Below are 18,079 nucleotides of genomic sequence, written 5' to 3' on the forward strand. Positions count from 1 at the left end.
GATAATAAAATTAAAATTCCTCTAGTGGACAACGGTAATGCTGCGGTCATAACTCACAGAATTACTTTTGAGCAAAAAAATGAAGGATTTTTTAAATGACAGAAATTACACTAAATTGAATAGACTCCCTAGAAACATTGAGAGACAAATTTATAGCACACTTAAAAAATTTAAAAAATAGTTTCACTGTTCCAGAAAGATAAAAATTAACAGAAAACATCTAGTTTTTATGGTGCTCCTAAAATTCACAAAAATAACATACCTTTAAGACCTATTATTAATAACATAAACTCGTCCATATATCCATTGTCTAGATTTTTTATTGAATATCCTAAATCCATTAGTAGAGATTACCTATCATACAGTAATTAACAGTTTGTGCAACGACTTGTTTTCAGTGTGAAAATGATTATCAGCAAAAGTCGGGGGTGCCAGTGGAATCTCTCTCGTCTCCCCTATTTGGTAACTTTTCCATGAAAGACTTTAATTACAATCACGTTTATAATTATAATTTAAATCTTGAGCTTGATGAAGGTATATTAACGATGATCAAAAAAGAACAAGAGAGAAAGAACGAAATAAAAAAATTCCCTTCTTACACATTTTCATCAAAAAATTATTTACAAAGATTAGAAACAATTATTTACCGGAAACCAACTCATACAGACCGTTACGTGGTTTATAACTCCGTAACTTGAATTACAGGTAAAATGAGAGAAAGAAGAGAATTTCAGATTGTTTCGCTTATTTTAGATATTCGTCTTTCGTACATTTTAATTAACTGTTAATTTTCGGTTTTCTATTCCTTTTTCCTAGTTTCTGAAGACGGTGACAGGTTTTTTTTATCAAAATGTTAACAACGGTTCCCGAGCCCTTAGTAAAGGGAGAATTTTATTCTCTGTTCGTTTTAATTGATAATTGTACCGCTCATCTCCAGAATTTCAGTCCAAAGAAGGTAATAGAAAAAAATAAGAGAATGTCATTGGATATACAATAATGTTTCTCTATTTGGCCACGCAACAAAAATAAAAATAAATAATGAGGTAGGAAATAAAAAAGTAAAATTTAAACGTTTTAACAAAACAAAATCGAATAAAAAGCGTACAGAAAGAAGTACAATCTAGTAATACTTAAGGTCGGTGCATTATCAGTTGAAAAATCAGTTACATTGAGTGCATTATCTGTAGTCATGAACTGTTCTGAACAAACTGCATCGTAATAAGAGTTTGTGTCGTTGGAATTGCATGTTGCAGACATGCACAGAGAAATATTCCTTTCTTCGGTAAAGCTATACATATTTGTAAAAAAATCACAGCTAAAGGAGTTATTTGCGAGAACGAGTTCTTTGATTTTTGGTATTTTGCTATACAGAAGACTATAGTTAAAATCACTTAAATTATTTAAGCTTAAGTCTATTACCCCTAAATTGATTTGTACTTCGTCCTTAGAACTAATCCTAAACTCTCTGATTAAATTTTCGTTCAGCCACAAGATATACAAACTCTTCATCTTATCGAAATAACTGAAGTCGATGGAACTGAAATTATTATGTATTAGATCTAATATAATCAACGAATCTAAACCTATAAAACCATAGGGCTTCACAGCCCTAATCTTATTACCACCTAAGTATAGAGATTTGAGGTGTTTTAGACCGTTAAAGGAACTTACTTGGATTTCTTCTAAATCGTTAGACCTTAATTGTAAATCTACCAGACTAGCGAGAGGTTTGAAATTATATTGTACTAAAAAACTAATACTGTTGTTATTAAGATACAAGTAATTCAGGTTCCTAAGATTAAAAAACGCATTTTGATGGATCTCGGCTATCCCATTATGTTCTATATACAAAATTTTCAAATTGCTTAAGTGACTGAACATTCTATCTTCCAGCTTTTTTAAGTCGTTGTGATTTAGGTATAGATACTTCAAGTTCATTAGACCGGCAAATGCATATGGCTGCGCATAAAATATTTGGTTCCGGTTTAGGTTCAAAATATCCAAATTTCCCAATTCCGAAAATATATTATTAGTGAGGATCTTCAGGAAATTTGAGCTTAAGTCTAAATGAACCAGTCTTTTTAGTCCAGCAAAGCATTTTGGCTCCAAATAGTCGATTCTATTCCCTCGCAAGTTAAGTAGTTTTAGCAGGAAAAAGCTGCTAAAAGCAAATTTCCTTAGAGTCAATATTTGCGACTCCTGCAGCTCCAGGAAACTAATGTTATTCTTGGGAAAGTTAAAGGTCTTTTCATCGACAATTCCTATAGCACACCTAACACACTTGATCCAGTGAGTCCTATTCAAGGGTCTTCCGAAATTTTCGAAATATGTGGAATCTACGTTGGTGCAAGTGAGCTGAGGCCATTTTAATGCGCTGAGATCGACTTGGCAAGCATCATCGTTTTCTGGAGTGGTCGTCTGAAGCACGAACATAAGTACCATCGGAGGGAACCATCTTGCCATTATTGCTGTAAGAAAAGACGACTCATTAGTAGACATATGGTTAATGTAATGTTAAGTGTGCAATCCCGTATATGACACTTGTTATACGGTTTGGCCGAGTGACCGTTATTACTTATTTGGTGAGTGAGAGCTTCTCTCGAGTATGGGTAATTTTGTGGAGATGTTTGTTTAAACATCACCCACTGTAATATCACAATATTCTTCATATATCTGATGATAAGTTTTCAGCTGCGTCTAGATGAAAAGGCAATATTTGTTACTCATTTCTTGGGGCCATGTACAGGATGTTCCTGAAATGACTGTGTAACGCTTGACAGAAAATTCCTTGACCAAAAATAAGGCGTTCTAGGCAAACTTTACTATATTCAACGTTACTTCATTTTGCCGCGACAGAGCTCCAAAGTTTTCAAATTAATATCGTTTTTTGTATTTTTGTACTCCTTGTATCAAGGATTTAAATTTTTTTCTCCATCACTAGTTGACTTTATTTTGAATTTTTTTATGTCTTGTAAAATTATCGTCAGACATACAATTTCTCTACAAAAAAATTATTTACGATACTTTGCAATTTATCTTTGTTGCTTAGTGTTTTTTAAAAATGCCATAACAGGAGCATGCTTCAATTTGGCTAGACTTATAATTTTTGATAAGTTAAGGAATTTTTCTACCAATTTTATCATACAAAGCAGTCTTATAAAGGCACTCTTATCCTGAGACATTGATGTTCCAACAACGACCTTGCCATGTAACTTTTGAGGCTTCACCCTCTTAAGTGAAAATATCTGGCCCTTAAACTTGAGCTGCCTAGATTTAAATCGAGGCTTGTTCTTATGAAGTTTTACGTTAAATTTCTTTCGAAAACCGGAAGTATATAATCATGCTTTCATTCGATTTCTTTGCAATCGATAGCATGAAGATACACACGAACTCCATCCAGGCCACCAAACATTTCGTAGTTTCTTTTCCGAAACATTTCAGGAGTCGAACGAACGCGAAGAGGCGTTCAGTAAAATTGAGATCTACGAAACACTGCTTAAATGTGCAACATTCTGAACTTTTATGTAAGATTTATTCGTTGATTGATTTATAATTTTTTCAGCTGTAGGAATCAAGAAATGTTCACGTTGCATTGCCTCATTGAAGTAATTCGTGTTCAAAGCCGCAAATGAATTTTTTTTCTAACTATCACAAGCGCATTTAACCAGCCGGTAGGTGCACATCTCTAATAATTATCTGTATCCCCCCCCCCCCCCCCCATCTATTATGCTTTTCTTTTACCTTAGAAAGTAGCAATTAAGACCTGGGAATCTATCTTATAGGTTGCACATTAGATATGGCATCAGATTATCAAAAATTTCTTGAAAAGCTGGAAATTCTCCAATATCTTTAAATGCACATGAGTACTGAGCAAAAACATCATCAACTGTGGCAAATTTTGGTCTGTTAATATTAATTGTGTCAACTCATCCGCAAGTTTAAACCTTTACAACTTTTAAGCCCTAACAGGACCTTCTGTCCCAGATTATTAGCAACTACAAAAGAAATTTCAATTTCAATTCGAGCAAAAGTGCTAAATGCTGCGATGAAGATTGAGAAGAAAATTATTAGAACCCATCGACTAATCCACTTCGTAAGTGAAGCTCAAAGGGAAATGAGTGAACATTTTGCGAATATTTCACCAGTTTTTGGTCTAAAAAAAGTATATGCAAAAGTAATTTGAACACATTGATTACAGGACAGGCTCAAAAGAAATTTGAAATGAAAACTGAAACGTGAAAAGAAATAATTAGTAAAAATGTTGTATATATTTTTCTGCTTTTTCTTGTCCAAATGAATTAAACAAAGCTAACCTACACCTTTCGGTTTGGCAAATATATCTTCTGGAAACTCAGACGAAGATTCGGTAGAGGATTGATCACAACTGACCTCATTAAAGTAAAGTCGGAAATGAAGATTCAACGAATATTTCGTCGTCGTTTCGTCCTTTTTCATTTCGTCACTAAAGAAGAAAAGTAGCTTAATAATAACTAGTACAATTAGCGTGTTCGATTCATCAAAATCATACAAATTCAATCATAATTGCCTAATGTGGAAGAAAAAGTTCTATTCTCTGCTTGACCAATGTATTAGATAGTGTTCGAATAATGGTAAGTAATGTTACGAATTTAACCTCCGATTTCGGCACAATGAATTGGGCAATCTTAATTAAAATAAAAACCAGTTTCTCTCCAACAATAAACGTACCTGGTGGTACACGCTCACACATTTACGGTACCTTTTCAATTACGAGCAGGCAATTACTATGATTGTGGTCCAAGTTGTTTTTGGACTATCGTGAGACTCTGGCAGCTTAGGAGAGTTATTAATGAAGATCTTAACAGATTTAAACGTTTGCGTTTGAGATTTCTTTCTGTATATTCAGAATTTAATCTTTTTCATTTTGAGTTGAAGGAATCCAATTGATGGATACTTACAGATATAAATTTCGAGCAATCCCGCCAAAAGTACCTACGCACCATAAAAAGCTACATATTAGTTAACGGGTTCCGCAATATCCCATTAAAAAAAAACACAATATACGCGACGTTCGCCGTTCACATAATTCGTCGTTTTTCTCACGCTGTGTTATAATAATGCACAGTTTCGCAACCGCCGACGATGAATTGAAGTACCAAGCAGAGCCGATTTTTCCTGTACGAAAGTCGCCACAACAATAATTACAGAACCGTCGACGCCAAAGAACCAGCGCTCACTTTTTAAATGGTCTATAGAGCTTTAAGTTGAACTTATTAGAGAGGTTACGCGGACGTGTATTTCACGTTATTTCTACGTTATGTGGAGAGCTTAACTGTAAATAACGTTGAGAACTTAAAAATGATTGTGGAAGAGAGAAGAAAAATTAGAAGAAATGTGGCAATTTAAGGAGTTTTGTAACGGCAATATTGGAAGTACAAAACTTTAGTTGCAATAAAGTGAAATTCAAATTTTCCAGATTTTTTAGCAACTTCTTGGCTTTTTTTGTAGAAACTTGACACTTCGTAAGAAATTTGAATAAACATCCATTAAGAGATTCTTTACCGTGAAAACTTGGAGGTAGCTCAGTTAACTCTCTCACTATCAGCTTTGCTATTAGCCAAATATGTAAATATTGGGAAACTCTAATGAAGATTCGGAAGAAGGCTGATGTTAAATTCTTCTCGGGAAAAAGGTATGAAGTTCTGAAGTCTAAAAAGGCCCAAATAGTGGCAATATTTTGTCACATTCACTGAAACAAATCTACAAATTAGGATTAATTCAGATTAGTTTAAGTTATTCGAAGAATCAAAAATATGTTGAAACTTATAGAAGTTTTGCTTAGTTGAATAGATTAAAAATAATGCATAAATATTTCTTCAGAACTTATTCCAAAAAAAGGAAGGATTTGCTCGTTATTAAGATTGAAGAGCCGAAGCAGAGAAGGGTCAAAAAGGTATCGAAATGTATCAGAGGTTTCCTCAGTTTCGTAAACTAATAAAAATGTGTAAAGTTTTTAAAATTTTTTTGGAATTTGTTCCAAGTTGCTTTGCAAATATGTGGAAAATTGCTCCTCTTCCAGGTTGATAGATCAGATATTTTGAAAACTTTTAAAAAGGTTTTGAAATTTGTCGACTATTAAAGTTCGAAAAATTAAAATGATGTTAATCACAACAATGAAAAACGCTTAGTTACGACCAGGATTTCTGTACTATCTAGATCTATGTTTTTATATTTTCTTCAATTTCTTAAAGTGTTTTCGACCGCGATAATTTAAAAAAGTGCTGAAATTTGACATGCTCAATGGAAGAGGAAAACATAATAGAAGAAATAAAGAATACACTATTTTAATGTGGAAGAGTTGTCTTTACCGATCCATGAAAAATTTTGCTTTAGAGAAACTGTTCTCAATTTGAGAAAAACATTAGGGAAATCGAAAAGTTGGGTTGTGCTAATTGATCTGATTTGTTTTCTTCAGAATTGTTCTATCAAGGAACTCAACTCAAGTCATGTCAGTGGGTTTAGAGTTTAGGAGGACTCGTACAAACTATAGTTTTCTGATTGTTAGCATGTTTGCTGCAATATTTACTAGAAATCCTTGAAAAATTAGGTTACGTGGGCAGATAATAAGAAGAATAAATACGTCGTACTTATTTAGCGCACCTAGAAACACAATATGGCATAAAAATAGGCTTTATTTCCTGCCAAGCAGTAAACCGATATTATTGCATATTAGTTACCTGCTTTATCGTTTCGGTAGTGCGTTGTAAGAATTCTCTGTTGTAGGAAGCTCGATATCGGAATATCATATTTCCTGATTAGAAAACAAACCCAGCAAATACTCCACAATATTAAGCGAATTAATTAATTAGTTCTTATAGATACACACATATATATTTTTCTATCCCGTCTTTAAAAATTCTCACGTTCGACATAAAAATTGTCCTCTGGGTACCTATGAAGGAATATCCGTGGGCTTTGCGCATTCCTACACAAAGCAGTGTTTTTCGATTTTACAGTCTACAAAAGTGAAGAATTGCCTTCAACAATAGATTATTGCATTCTGTATGTACTTCCCCCGCAACTGTTCTAAAAATCTTTCTGGGAAGGCAATGCAAACCGTGAAGCAGCAGAGATTCCGAATCGAAATCGTGCAAGAGTTGACCTTGGCTGGATTGTAATGTTACGGCCAGAATAATTCTGATACAAAGGGAATAGAGAGCGACTGCCCTAAACCGTAAAGTTATGGTCCCAGATGGTACTGTGCAATTGTTACTATATCATTGGGGTATGAGTTACTGTTTGCATGCTCCAATGAAAAAAATAGGGAATAAAACTAAAAAATTATCGTGGCTTTATTGAAATTTATTAATACCAACATTTCCGTTAGTTGTAGATTAAAGTCTATTTTTATTTTATTTTGTTAGCGTCCTTTAAACTGCTTAGAAATACGATTTCTTATTTTAATAGATTAAACCTAATTATTCTTTTGCACCAAGGTCTTCGTCACACTTTTTGCAAAGTAATGTGTTACGAATAAATAAAATATACCGCGACTCAAATGATGTTGTCGATCGTCCGGGAACAGGTCGCGAAAGAGCTACAGCAGCTACCCAAGATCGTCAAGTATCATTAATAGCTCGGAGATACGTAACAATATCCACAAGTGCACACAATGAAAATTGAAACACATAAATGTTTATTTAATTATTTTATTTTATTTCATAGTTATTGTTTAAATAATTTCTTACTTTTGCTATATTGCGCGGACGTGCTCCGTTTTGGTGCCAAATTAGGTTGTTGTACTCTATCAAAGGGAAAGCTTTTATCTCATTTTTTTATGTCATTTTACAAGAATTGTAATTATCTTGCCCTTGTCAAAGCACCTTTATAAAACACTGGGCCAATAACTGTGTTTTGGTGGATACCACACCAAACATTGATTGAAGTACGATTTTGACATGGGATCTCCCTAATAGGACGAGGATTTTTATTTGCTCAAATATTTGAATTTTTTCCGTACAAATGTCAGCTGTTGTGAAAGATGCTTCGTCAGTCTATAGTGTCTTCTTAAAAATACCCGGGCCTTCATGTCGCAAGCGCAGCATTTCTTCGCAATATTCTAAACGCTGTATTCTTTGATTATTTATTAGTTTGTGGACGAGCATTGTTTTATAAGGATGATAGTGATATTTATGGAGGACTGAAACAATTTTTCCTTGACCTATGTTGAAATATTTTGAAGCATTTACTATGAAGTCATTTGGCCTTTCATAAAAAAATTATATTTTTGTTTTCTTATTTCAGCTTGAGGAACGACGCGAAGGAAAGATTTTCTTACCTTGGAAATATAATATGTTTAGATCCAATTCTTCATTTGGAATAATTCTTCGGTTTTGTCTCTTAAGAGTTTTTCTTTCTATCAAGCGTCGTTTAATATAATAAAATGATCCTCGGCAGGGCAGAGGAGGCTTAGGGTGCAAACGAGCGTACTCGGCCCGAGCTACATTAACATTTTTTATTATTTTTGTTAACTAAAGAACAACTTCGAACTTTTCCTCTACGGTTAACATTACTTTATATTTTTTTGATAATTAAACAATAAACAATAAATAAGCAAATGTCACATAAGAACAGCAAATAATACTTTGACGTCTGACTTTTTTTTGTTCCGCTTCCGTCCCACTCATGGCTGCCTACGATGTGCTTGGCCTAACAGCGCGCTGCGTTTTTTCAAAAATTTCTTTTTAAACTTCTGTTTAAATTGAATATCAAAAACTACTAGAGCAAATCTTGACATATTATACGTTTTTGAATAGGGAAAAATTGGTAGAATCCAAATATGTATTAATATATAGGGGTCCCGTTTAAAAAAACTTAATTTTTATTGATTTTTTCGGGTTCCGACGTTAATTTGTTTTTTCTAACATCACATCATAAAAATATACGTCACTTTGTAAAATTTTTATATAAACCACCTTATCCTAGCTTCAACAATAAACTCACAGTAACTTGTCAAATTATAAAAATTAACCCTGTACATATCTGTACAAGTACTACTTCTCTCTCTACATCAGTAGAAATTCACAGGTAATCTAAATAACAGATGCGGATATAAACAAAAACAGTTTTCGAACTTCTAGGTAAAAAGTCCAACTGTAATAGTAAATTGAGTTAGAGTTCATGAGTCAAAAATGATACATTAATGCTAATCAGATGCATTGATTGTCATGCGTGTTCAAAATATGATGATACGTCAGTTGTTGTTCGTAAAATGGTGGGCCTGGTAACCGGTTGGCTAATTCTGGTCACTTTTGATGCAGTTCTACAACCCGTCCTTATGTACGGTTTAGGGGCATGTCCGAGGATTGGGTACATGGCAGATTTCAATGCCAGTATGGTGAGTTTTAGTTACAAAAATGGAAGTGACGAAATCAAAAGTAGGTAGATAATATTCTTTAATGAGTTTTCTTAATGAACCTTTTCTCTCACGGTGTAGAAATGAATTTTGACCTTATATTGTGTAGATAATTTAAAATCACGAACTGCCTGTCTATAGTCAATATCATTCAATGGTGGTTGCATATGTGGCCATGGAAATTTAGCATATACCCCCTGTAAGTGCGACAATAAAATAGTAGATTATGTCACTAGGAGTCAAAGTGGCTCTTTTTGTACCGCGCCCAGTAACTGGGCGAAGCACCACAAAGACTTCTTACTCCTCGTAACATATACTTTTTTTCTAAGCGAAGAATCAATGAACCTGAACGTTACGAATTCATTACCAATGTAATTATTACAATTTTTAACGACATTTCTTCAAGTTTGAAGTTCTGCTCCCGGAGGATCACCATTAGGTCGAAGACTCGATATAGGGGTCTAGATTTTAGGTACTACATCGTTAACACCCATTTATCCTGTTAGTTTTAACTGTTAAATATTCAATGAATTTAGTTATATCACAATTTCACGAAAGTCTCTGCTTGATATTATTTGGGAAATAGATAATATTGTGTAATTGTTATACAGGTTGTCCCCGCGATACGACAATCAGTTTAGTATTATATTGCCACGACATCAGCGATGAATTCATGTTTTTACTCCCAGACATAGAAGTAGCACTTTATGTACACATTCTCGGGTAAATATTGACGCACTTTAAGGTTGCTTGGGAAAAAGTATTTTCAAGTTAGATTTACACTTTCATTGCCTGCCAGTTTTAAAGTATCCAACCCCTAGAAGCAAAAATATTTTTGAAGGAAATCAGGTTCCATTTTAGTAAAAAAAAGTGATGATTTGGGTTGTATTATAAAAAAATCATGCGTACATGTAATTTTGACGTGTGTGCACTGGACGCGAACTCGTGGCAGGAAGTATCGTTGTTTTAAGTGGAGAATTTTGTATACATAAAAATTAGAAAAACTTTTAATAAAATAATTTTATTATATGTACTACTAAAAATACAAAAAAAGCTGGAATAATCATGAAAATATTCTTAATAAAAAAATATTACGCATGGTAATTATCAAAGCAATATTCTATACAAAAGCCTGGATTTTCAGGACATTTTTCACAATGATACCAGTTCATTTTTCGAATTTTCATTTGTCAATAAACTCTGCAACGTTTTCTAATAGTTTCACCTTTTTTATTTGCAGTTGGAATTTTTATTATAGAGTGAGTTGTAGGGTTTTGACCCGTGCGATCTTGCTTACGTCTATCTGCAATATTTTTTCTAATATACATAGATATCCTGTAATCATATAATAAAATATTCGCTCCTAAGAAAATTTTTAGATATTCGGATATGTTAACTATGTATTAACCTGAATATGCGCTCATTCAAACAGTGCGCAAGTCATACTGGCAAATAAATTACAAATCCACATACGGCACAGATCCGTGACGTCCGCACTTAATGAGTTTACCATCTTTTAGCTCCTAATTTTGGGCGGGATTGGCGCCAAAGCCCTCTAAAATATGCAACCCCCTAAATTGTAACTTTTATAGATGTGTGCTGTCTCCTTTTAGTAATTCGATTCTTTTGAATCTGCTGATGCTAATAGCATGAACTAAGTAACTATCATTATCAAGTATACTCATTCCAGATGCAGGAGAAAAATCTTCAATGGATTTATGAGTTGTTTGTGAGCCTTAATTACCTATGAAGATTCCCTTCAGGGCCAGAGTGTCATCTCTATTAGATCAAACAGTTTTTCAATTTGATTTATAAAACGCGACTTACCTTAATGGATCGAATTAGATCAGCATTAGTTTACTCGTCGTAAAAGTGATAGCATAAATCGGCGAGTTATTCATCAGAAAGTTATTTCAAGCGAACTGAATTTAGCTCCTCATGAATCTGTATGAGGACGAGTCAGTTCTTTTGAAATAATCACGGGATTAATCGAATTTGATTAATATTTCCCCAGGGTTGATCTATAGTTGATGGTTGGTAGTGGATGATTATGGCATAATCCACCACTAGTCTAGAGATTGTCTGACAAGTATAAATGACGCTGGACCACTCTGTGTGTTTGTTCGTTTCAAAGTTAGTTTGATCATATATGCTATTAAAGTTGTTGAGATATTGGATCATAATTATACGTCTAATGTTTAAAAATCATTTACTAACAAATTGATCGTACCCAAGGATGTCGCATCACCGAATGGACGTACTATGGCCAGTTATGCAGCCCTTATCAAATGATATAAATTTTATAGTGTTTTTTTATATGCTTTAAGGTGACAGGACATTGGTATGAAATCGAACGTTCTTTCTACCTTATGGAGCTAATTTCTAGTTGCGTAAGCGTGGACCTAGAAGAGAATAACTTCAAAAGACAGTTTGATGTTTACGTGAAGTCTAGAAGTAGGGTGTAAGTTACTTATTACTTTGTTTTGGAAAAAATATTTTAAACATTTCCTTCTTCCTTTAAAGATCTGGTATCTTCTCTATTAGTGAAGGGACCGCCTCTCCCACAAAAAAAGACCCTAGCATGTTTTTGTACAAGGTTAGCAGCAAACTTCCCAGGGTCGTAAGTAGATACCTTCCAGGGGCGGGTTATTACCAAGTGGTCAGTACTGATTACAATCAATATGCAATTTTATATTCCTGCTCAAATTTTCATCTTTTCCATACTGGTAAGTATGTATTTAAGTGTTTAAAAAACAGGTAGAAGAGGCATAATTTTTGTAACAGATTTGGTCTGGATTTGGGCTAGAAAGAAGGAAATCGATGCTGAATTACGAGCAAAAATTTATCAGCTGTTGAACAAAAACCACATAGACCCTGAAAGACTCACACTTCCTAAGAACAAAAATTGTACCGAAGATTATTAACAGTTAATAAAGTGCTTATTTTTTTAAAGCTATAGACTCAATTTAAATAATAATAGCAGTTTATGCAACTTTAACAAATATATTTTTATATATCAAGTGGAATTCTGCAGGCAGAACATAAAAAAGTATTTCCTACTAAGTTTCATACATGATCTTGTTTTATTTTACTGCATAATGAACAAATCTCACGAAAAAGATATAAGGTGATTTTTTAAAAACTGTCCACCCAAAGATATCTCAAAAACTATTGCAGTATAAAAAAATTCTAAAAACCTGTAAATTTTTATTTTTTAGGGGCCACTTTTTGGCCCATAAATGAATATGTTGCTATTCATCATCCCAACCCCACGCATCTTAACTTAAAAAAAATTAACTGGCAACACCCCTCCTATGACACGTTAATGGATAGCTAAAATCTTCCTAAAAACAATTCTGTGTGTATTTCTGCTTTTTGAATTAATTTTTTTCAAATTACCTTTTAAAGTTCTTATGTCTTACTACTGTCTTATTGTCTATTACTGCATGGAGGAGAATTGTGCTCAATTTGAACATTTGTACGAATAATTAATCAAATAATTAATAAAACTTCGCTACTTGAACCTTACGTTCAATTTTTTTCATTCTATTCGTTCAAATAAAATTAAATAATTTTTTTCATTACACTTGTTAACTAAGTTAGGAGATGAAGGCACTTGCTTTCATTATGTAACTAAATAGTTGGGATATTGAAGTCAGAAAAGAAATTACCTGTAAGTACAGAAAATGCTATAAACACGTTTGTAATAATTGAATTCACCATTATGTCTTGAAGAATCATTTTTCCTAAGATTCTGCAGAAAAACTTGGAAAAACTTCTCGCTTGCGTTTTGGGTTGTTGAGCAATATGACCCATTATAACAGAAAAGATTTTAGTCTCTGTTCTAACGCGAAAGAAAACTGATTCCATGTTGTCAGAAACAGTCAGGATATGTGCAGGAGGTCTCGACTGCTACACTGTGTTGAAATAGAACTCTTGGAATATTGTATGAAACAATATTCAGCCAATGATGCTCAGTTCAATTCAAATGTTTACCCAAAATACAGTCAAATGTAACTTTAAGTTCTTCAGCCTTAGGTAATAATCTATAAAAGAACTGGATGTCGTAAATACTTGCTAACATTCTATTAAAAATGAGGGAATTGTTTTACCAAAAGGACGCCATACATCCCTAATCCTTGTTAGTCACTAGTAGAATATTCTAGGATAGATAGTCACATCAGTGTCTTTGATGGGATTCTGTGTATTATTAGTGTTCCTATGGCGCCATTTTGTAGCGTCAGAGATGCGTCATATTTCGGTGCATATAAGACGTAAAGGGGCGCCGTCATGGATTAGTGTCTCATTTGTAAAAGAGAGACCTCGGCAATACTATTAAAAAAATGCTACAATGAGTTCTTTTAGTTCATTGGGTTTCGGTCACTTTAAATGTACATATAAGAGAATTCAGTCAAAGTTAAGCAGCTTAGATTAGGCTCACTATAGGTATTATAACTCAGGACACAGGTTAGGAAGGGGGATTTAGGCAAAGCAATTCAGATCACTTCGGGATTATCAAATATACAATACGTTAATCAAATTTTTTTAAATCTTTTTAGTAATAATTATATAATATACAACCTTCTGATACAAAAATGGTGTTTCCATAATTCAAGATGAAGGACTGACGCCATCTTGAATCTAATCGTTCAGAGTCAAGTGGTACCTCAGTAAAAAATACATCCAATTCGGAATACTATTATGTATACTAAGAAATCTGTCATTTTTTTAAGGTAAATGGCGAATGTGAATAGAAAAACATATTTTTCGTTCGGACTTCACTTATACAAACAAGTTGATCCAAACAGTTTCAGGGTATTCATTTAAAGCTTTTTTGATTTTAGGATGGTAATATTGAACAATGGACGCCATTTTAGAAATCAGCAGCTATTGAGCGAGGCCTTATTGCATTTTACGTCTGAATAAAATCGTATATTCTCAGATATTCGTACGTGTACTTTGACATACAAATGGTGTGTAAAAATATTAAGATGGCGGCGTGAAGCTCTATTGCATCCAGAGATGAGTGACACGCTTTTAAGTTTAAGTGCGATGTTGGTTTGCAGTTTATTGAAGAAGATGGCGTTTATGAAACTTGATCATTAATTCGAAGAAACAGCTTATTTCAAAGGAGCCTTAAGGCAGTTTTAAAAAATTGTAGGAAGGTATGAGTTTTCGAGAAAACAGCCTAATTGAAGACTTCGTGAGAGGCTAATGATAATCACCGAAAGTCTTCCTAATTATGAGATCTATTGATGAGAAACCTATTATGGAAATTGCAAATGGCCGATTGGTGATATTTTGAAACTGAGGGTTAAGTGATGTTTTATTGGAAAAAACTATAATTATGCCATCGATTATTCTGAAAACTATTACTACCATATTTTTTAAACAAAGTAGCCGCTATCAAATTGGAATTTTAATTGGGTTAAACGCATGTTTAATAAACACAACGGTGGTTATAAATTTTGCGTCAAAACAGTTTTAACTAAGAGCGTCTTTTGATATTCACATAAATAGTGTGTTGAACAGTCAAAATAGTAAACAGGTACCATCTTGAAACTTAGGATGGAGTAATATTTCATAGGGCAGTAAATTTTGAATATTGTATGGTGCGAGAAACTTTCAGCATTAATGTATTACAAATTTGATTTTTAATCCACTTAAAATCACGTTTATTAAAAAAAATGGCATTAATAAATTTTGCGTTAAAACATTTAAAACGCTGCACGCACATCGATATACAAATAATGGTGTCTTCAAAATTAAAAATGGTAGATGAGCGCCATTTTGGAGTAACATGTCATTGAAAAGCGCCTCTAAATCTGATGTCGAACACTAATCAGAAATCTTTGAACGTCATATCGATTTAACAAGATGGCCGCTATTACATTGGTCCAAGTTAAAACTCCTTGACCAAAAATGAATAATGTATCAATTAATGAGCTGTGCTGCCTTTCTGTGCCCGAAACACATATTTTTTACACCTGTGATGCACATCCGCGGCTTTTCAACTCTGCGCGCCGCAACTGCAATCCATTTCGACTACGCCAATAAACGAGCATGTAGCTGCATCACGTGACTGTTGAACAGTCCGTAGACCGTCGACTGTTTATTTTCAGACACAGCATCTTGATTACGAACCGTGGAGTAGGTGCGAGTTACGAGACCGTGTGTTTTGTTTTCCGACCTCGTCGTCGATATCTCGGAGGCACTTAAGCTTTTTTTTTGAAAAAAAGGGAAATTTTCAATAGTTTAATGCGGCTATCGTAAAATGGTGACGATTGGATCATGATTTTTGCCAAACTTTTGAATATATTTTATTGAAACAATAAATTGGTTGTGTTACTTCTGAATGCACTTGAACTACTTTGGGATTGTGTGTGGCTGCTGCTGAGTGACCGTTTCAAGTGTGGATTCTAAGGAAAAATGTTAGGGGTGTTGAAACGGCGCTGGAAACCAAAAAGGTAGATTTCTCAGGCTTATGACAGGTCCGAGTATTTTTAGTGACGGCCTTGAACGAACCAACGTAAAATGTTTATATGTCTTCGAAAATAGAATTATTTCGGAAAAATATCATGGAATTCGAATTTTTTCAGAACGCTCAATTGCCGATAAAAAAAATGTGATAACGAACCAGTTCCCTCAGTGAAAAGTAAATTTGTCGCTTAAATTTTTAATCAAATCTGACCCAAATCTATTCCAACTATGATAAAACTAAAATTAATTTCCAAGCCCGTTTAGACGATTCTAGGCCATTCTGACACAGTATCGATCCAGAAACGTCACATTCAATGCCACCCGCCAGGGCATGTCAGCTGTTCTTCTGTTGATCGGCGAAAGGCCGGGAGTTATCGATCTTTGGTCTAAATTGCATGATGGAATACACTTGGAATTTTATGGAACACTAAAAACCAACTTAATGAAATTTCCTTCATAACGGCACTTGAATGCGGCAATTCCCTTAATTAAAAAAATTACTGCTGCAATCAGACGTAGACGGAAGATTGATGTTATTGTAGGTTCTAATTGAGATCTAAGATTTATGGACGTCTTTCTAATTGTTTTCTGAGCTTGAAGAAATAATTTTGACCATTTAGGATGATGCCTTAAGGCTGCACTTACAATAAAACTACCTCTATGTCCTAAGATCGGTTATAAATTCAACACTCAATTACTTTGACACTGGTAATGATTTTTCTAGTTTTATCTTATCACAAGAGCACTTGAGCTGCACAAGCACAAGATGATGACCTACTTTGTGATGTACCTTGTTAGAAGAACTATAAATTGTCCGTAGTAAGTTACACTATCACTTGAATAAAGTGAGTTTTTATTATTATATACAATAGGCCTCGAATCATATTACCTATTCAGCCCTACAAGGAAATTTATTCTCACATATCAAAGTCTTAATGGAGAAGACGTGAAAAAGAAAAACGGTATACTAGAAAGAGTAAGATCTGAAATATTCAAATTAAGTTGATGTTGTACTCTTCTGGTGGCTGGGAAAGCGTGTTTTTAGGTAAGGTGAGGTTTTGACCAAAGAGGATATGCAGGGCGTTTGAGCAGTCTGTTCAACGTCTTACTTGCTATAAGACGCGGATAAAAAGTTCATTTAAAAGTTGTCATGATTCAGGAGCAGCATATTTTATATGCAGGGCGTTCGCTCCTGGAGCTCGACGATATGAATCTCGGTAACCATAAAAGATACGAGGCCGTTAAATTCGGGAGAAGTTGCGTAATTTGGAGTTCAAATACAGCCCGTTTTAAAATGAAAAAAAAAACGATGATTTCCGGAGGTATTTGAAAAAAAATGGAAATTGTGGAAACACTTTTTTATTATTCCTCAGCTTGTCGGCCAATGACTAAACACGTCTCTATGCGTCTTCTTAAATCCTGCATCGATCTTAACATGTTTCTTCGTCTTATTTAGGTTGTTACAGTCGTAATGAACTTGCTTTGCAGTTCATTAATATCAGTAGGTACAGATTTATAAATGAGGTCTTTCATAGTTCCCCATAAATAATAATCAAATGGGCAAAGATCTAGTGGACATGCCGATCAATGTATGCCTTCAATGTTTGAAATGACTCTACTGGGAAATAGTTCAGGCAAATAATTAGCTCTCCCCCCTTACCGTTATGAGACGAAACACCATTTTGTTGGACCAAATTTAGAAAAATTTTAAAATCCTGTAAAGGAATAAAAATAATTTTGAGCTGGCTGTTGTTCTTCTGGATATTGTTCTAAATATAGAACGCATTTCGATGTAATAAAGTTTTAGCATATCTCGCTTTTATTCACTTGAAAAAGGCATTTTAATAATAAATTTATATTTATTTTTTAACTGCAGTAATGTTCAGTGAAATTCACTTACAGTATCAAAAATGTGTTTATTAATCGAAGTAAAACAAATAAATGACCTTTTCATGACATTTTTTTTTAAACAGGATTTTTGATATTTATCCCAAATCGCAAAGCTGAACTTTAAAATGTGATGCATTATTGTAATCAGAAAAAAGAAACTGAATTCAAAATTGTGAAAATTCAAGATAGCTCTATAAAAAAGAACAAAGTTGATAATGGTTCGAGCATAAATAACGATAATAACCATAAATAACATTGCCAAATTTCAACAAAATCAGCTAAAGGATTAGTAAGGTTTTTACGAAGAAATTATTT

At 33.7% G+C, this 18,079-nt stretch overlaps 4 protein-coding genes across 7 annotated transcripts in view; 2 read left to right on the forward strand and 2 right to left on the reverse strand.

The window, feature by feature from the left end:
- fidipidine (coiled-coil domain-containing protein 93) overlaps positions 1 to 18,079 on the reverse strand; it is a 242,044-nt gene that overhangs the window by 34,506 nt on the left and 189,459 nt on the right. The gene's annotated exons all lie outside the window — the stretch shown is intronic.
- On the reverse strand, positions 988 to 5,199 carry LOC136409163 (leucine-rich repeat-containing protein 70-like). Its single transcript, XM_066390494.1, has 2 exons — positions 4,938 to 5,199; positions 988 to 2,468 (listed from the first exon to the last, which is right to left on the reverse strand). Exon 2 carries the CDS (start codon positions 2,461 to 2,463, stop codon positions 1,075 to 1,077), a length of 1,389 nt encoding a protein of 462 aa, XP_066246591.1. The 5' UTR covers positions 2,464 to 2,468; positions 4,938 to 5,199; the 3' UTR covers positions 988 to 1,074.
- LOC136408915 (apolipoprotein D-like) lies at positions 9,151 to 12,346 on the forward strand. The gene is made up of 4 exons (XM_066390136.1): positions 9,151 to 9,376; positions 11,722 to 11,855; positions 11,918 to 12,120; positions 12,179 to 12,346. The coding sequence occupies exons 1-4, from the start codon at positions 9,182 to 9,184 to the stop codon at positions 12,316 to 12,318; spliced, it is 672 nt and encodes a 223-aa protein (XP_066246233.1). The 5' UTR covers positions 9,151 to 9,181; the 3' UTR covers positions 12,319 to 12,346.
- Positions 15,471 to 18,079, forward strand: part of LOC136409302 (uncharacterized) — a 157,973-nt gene continuing 155,364 nt past the window's right edge. Inside the window, exon 1 of one of the 4 annotated variants that reach the window (XM_066390710.1) lies at positions 15,471 to 15,861. In XM_066390710.1, coding sequence (XP_066246807.1) covers positions 15,824 to 15,861 — 38 coding nt within the window. In that variant the 5' untranslated portion in view covers positions 15,471 to 15,823. The remainder of the gene's footprint in view (positions 15,862 to 18,079) is intronic. The other 3 variants (XM_066390709.1, XM_066390711.1, XM_066390712.1) reach the window with 3 other exon arrangements.

The sequence above is a fragment of the Euwallacea similis genome, chromosome 5 (assembly GCF_039881205.1).
Source record: "Euwallacea similis isolate ESF13 chromosome 5, ESF131.1, whole genome shotgun sequence".
Classification (NCBI taxonomy): Eukaryota; Metazoa; Arthropoda; class Insecta; order Coleoptera; family Curculionidae; genus Euwallacea; species Euwallacea similis.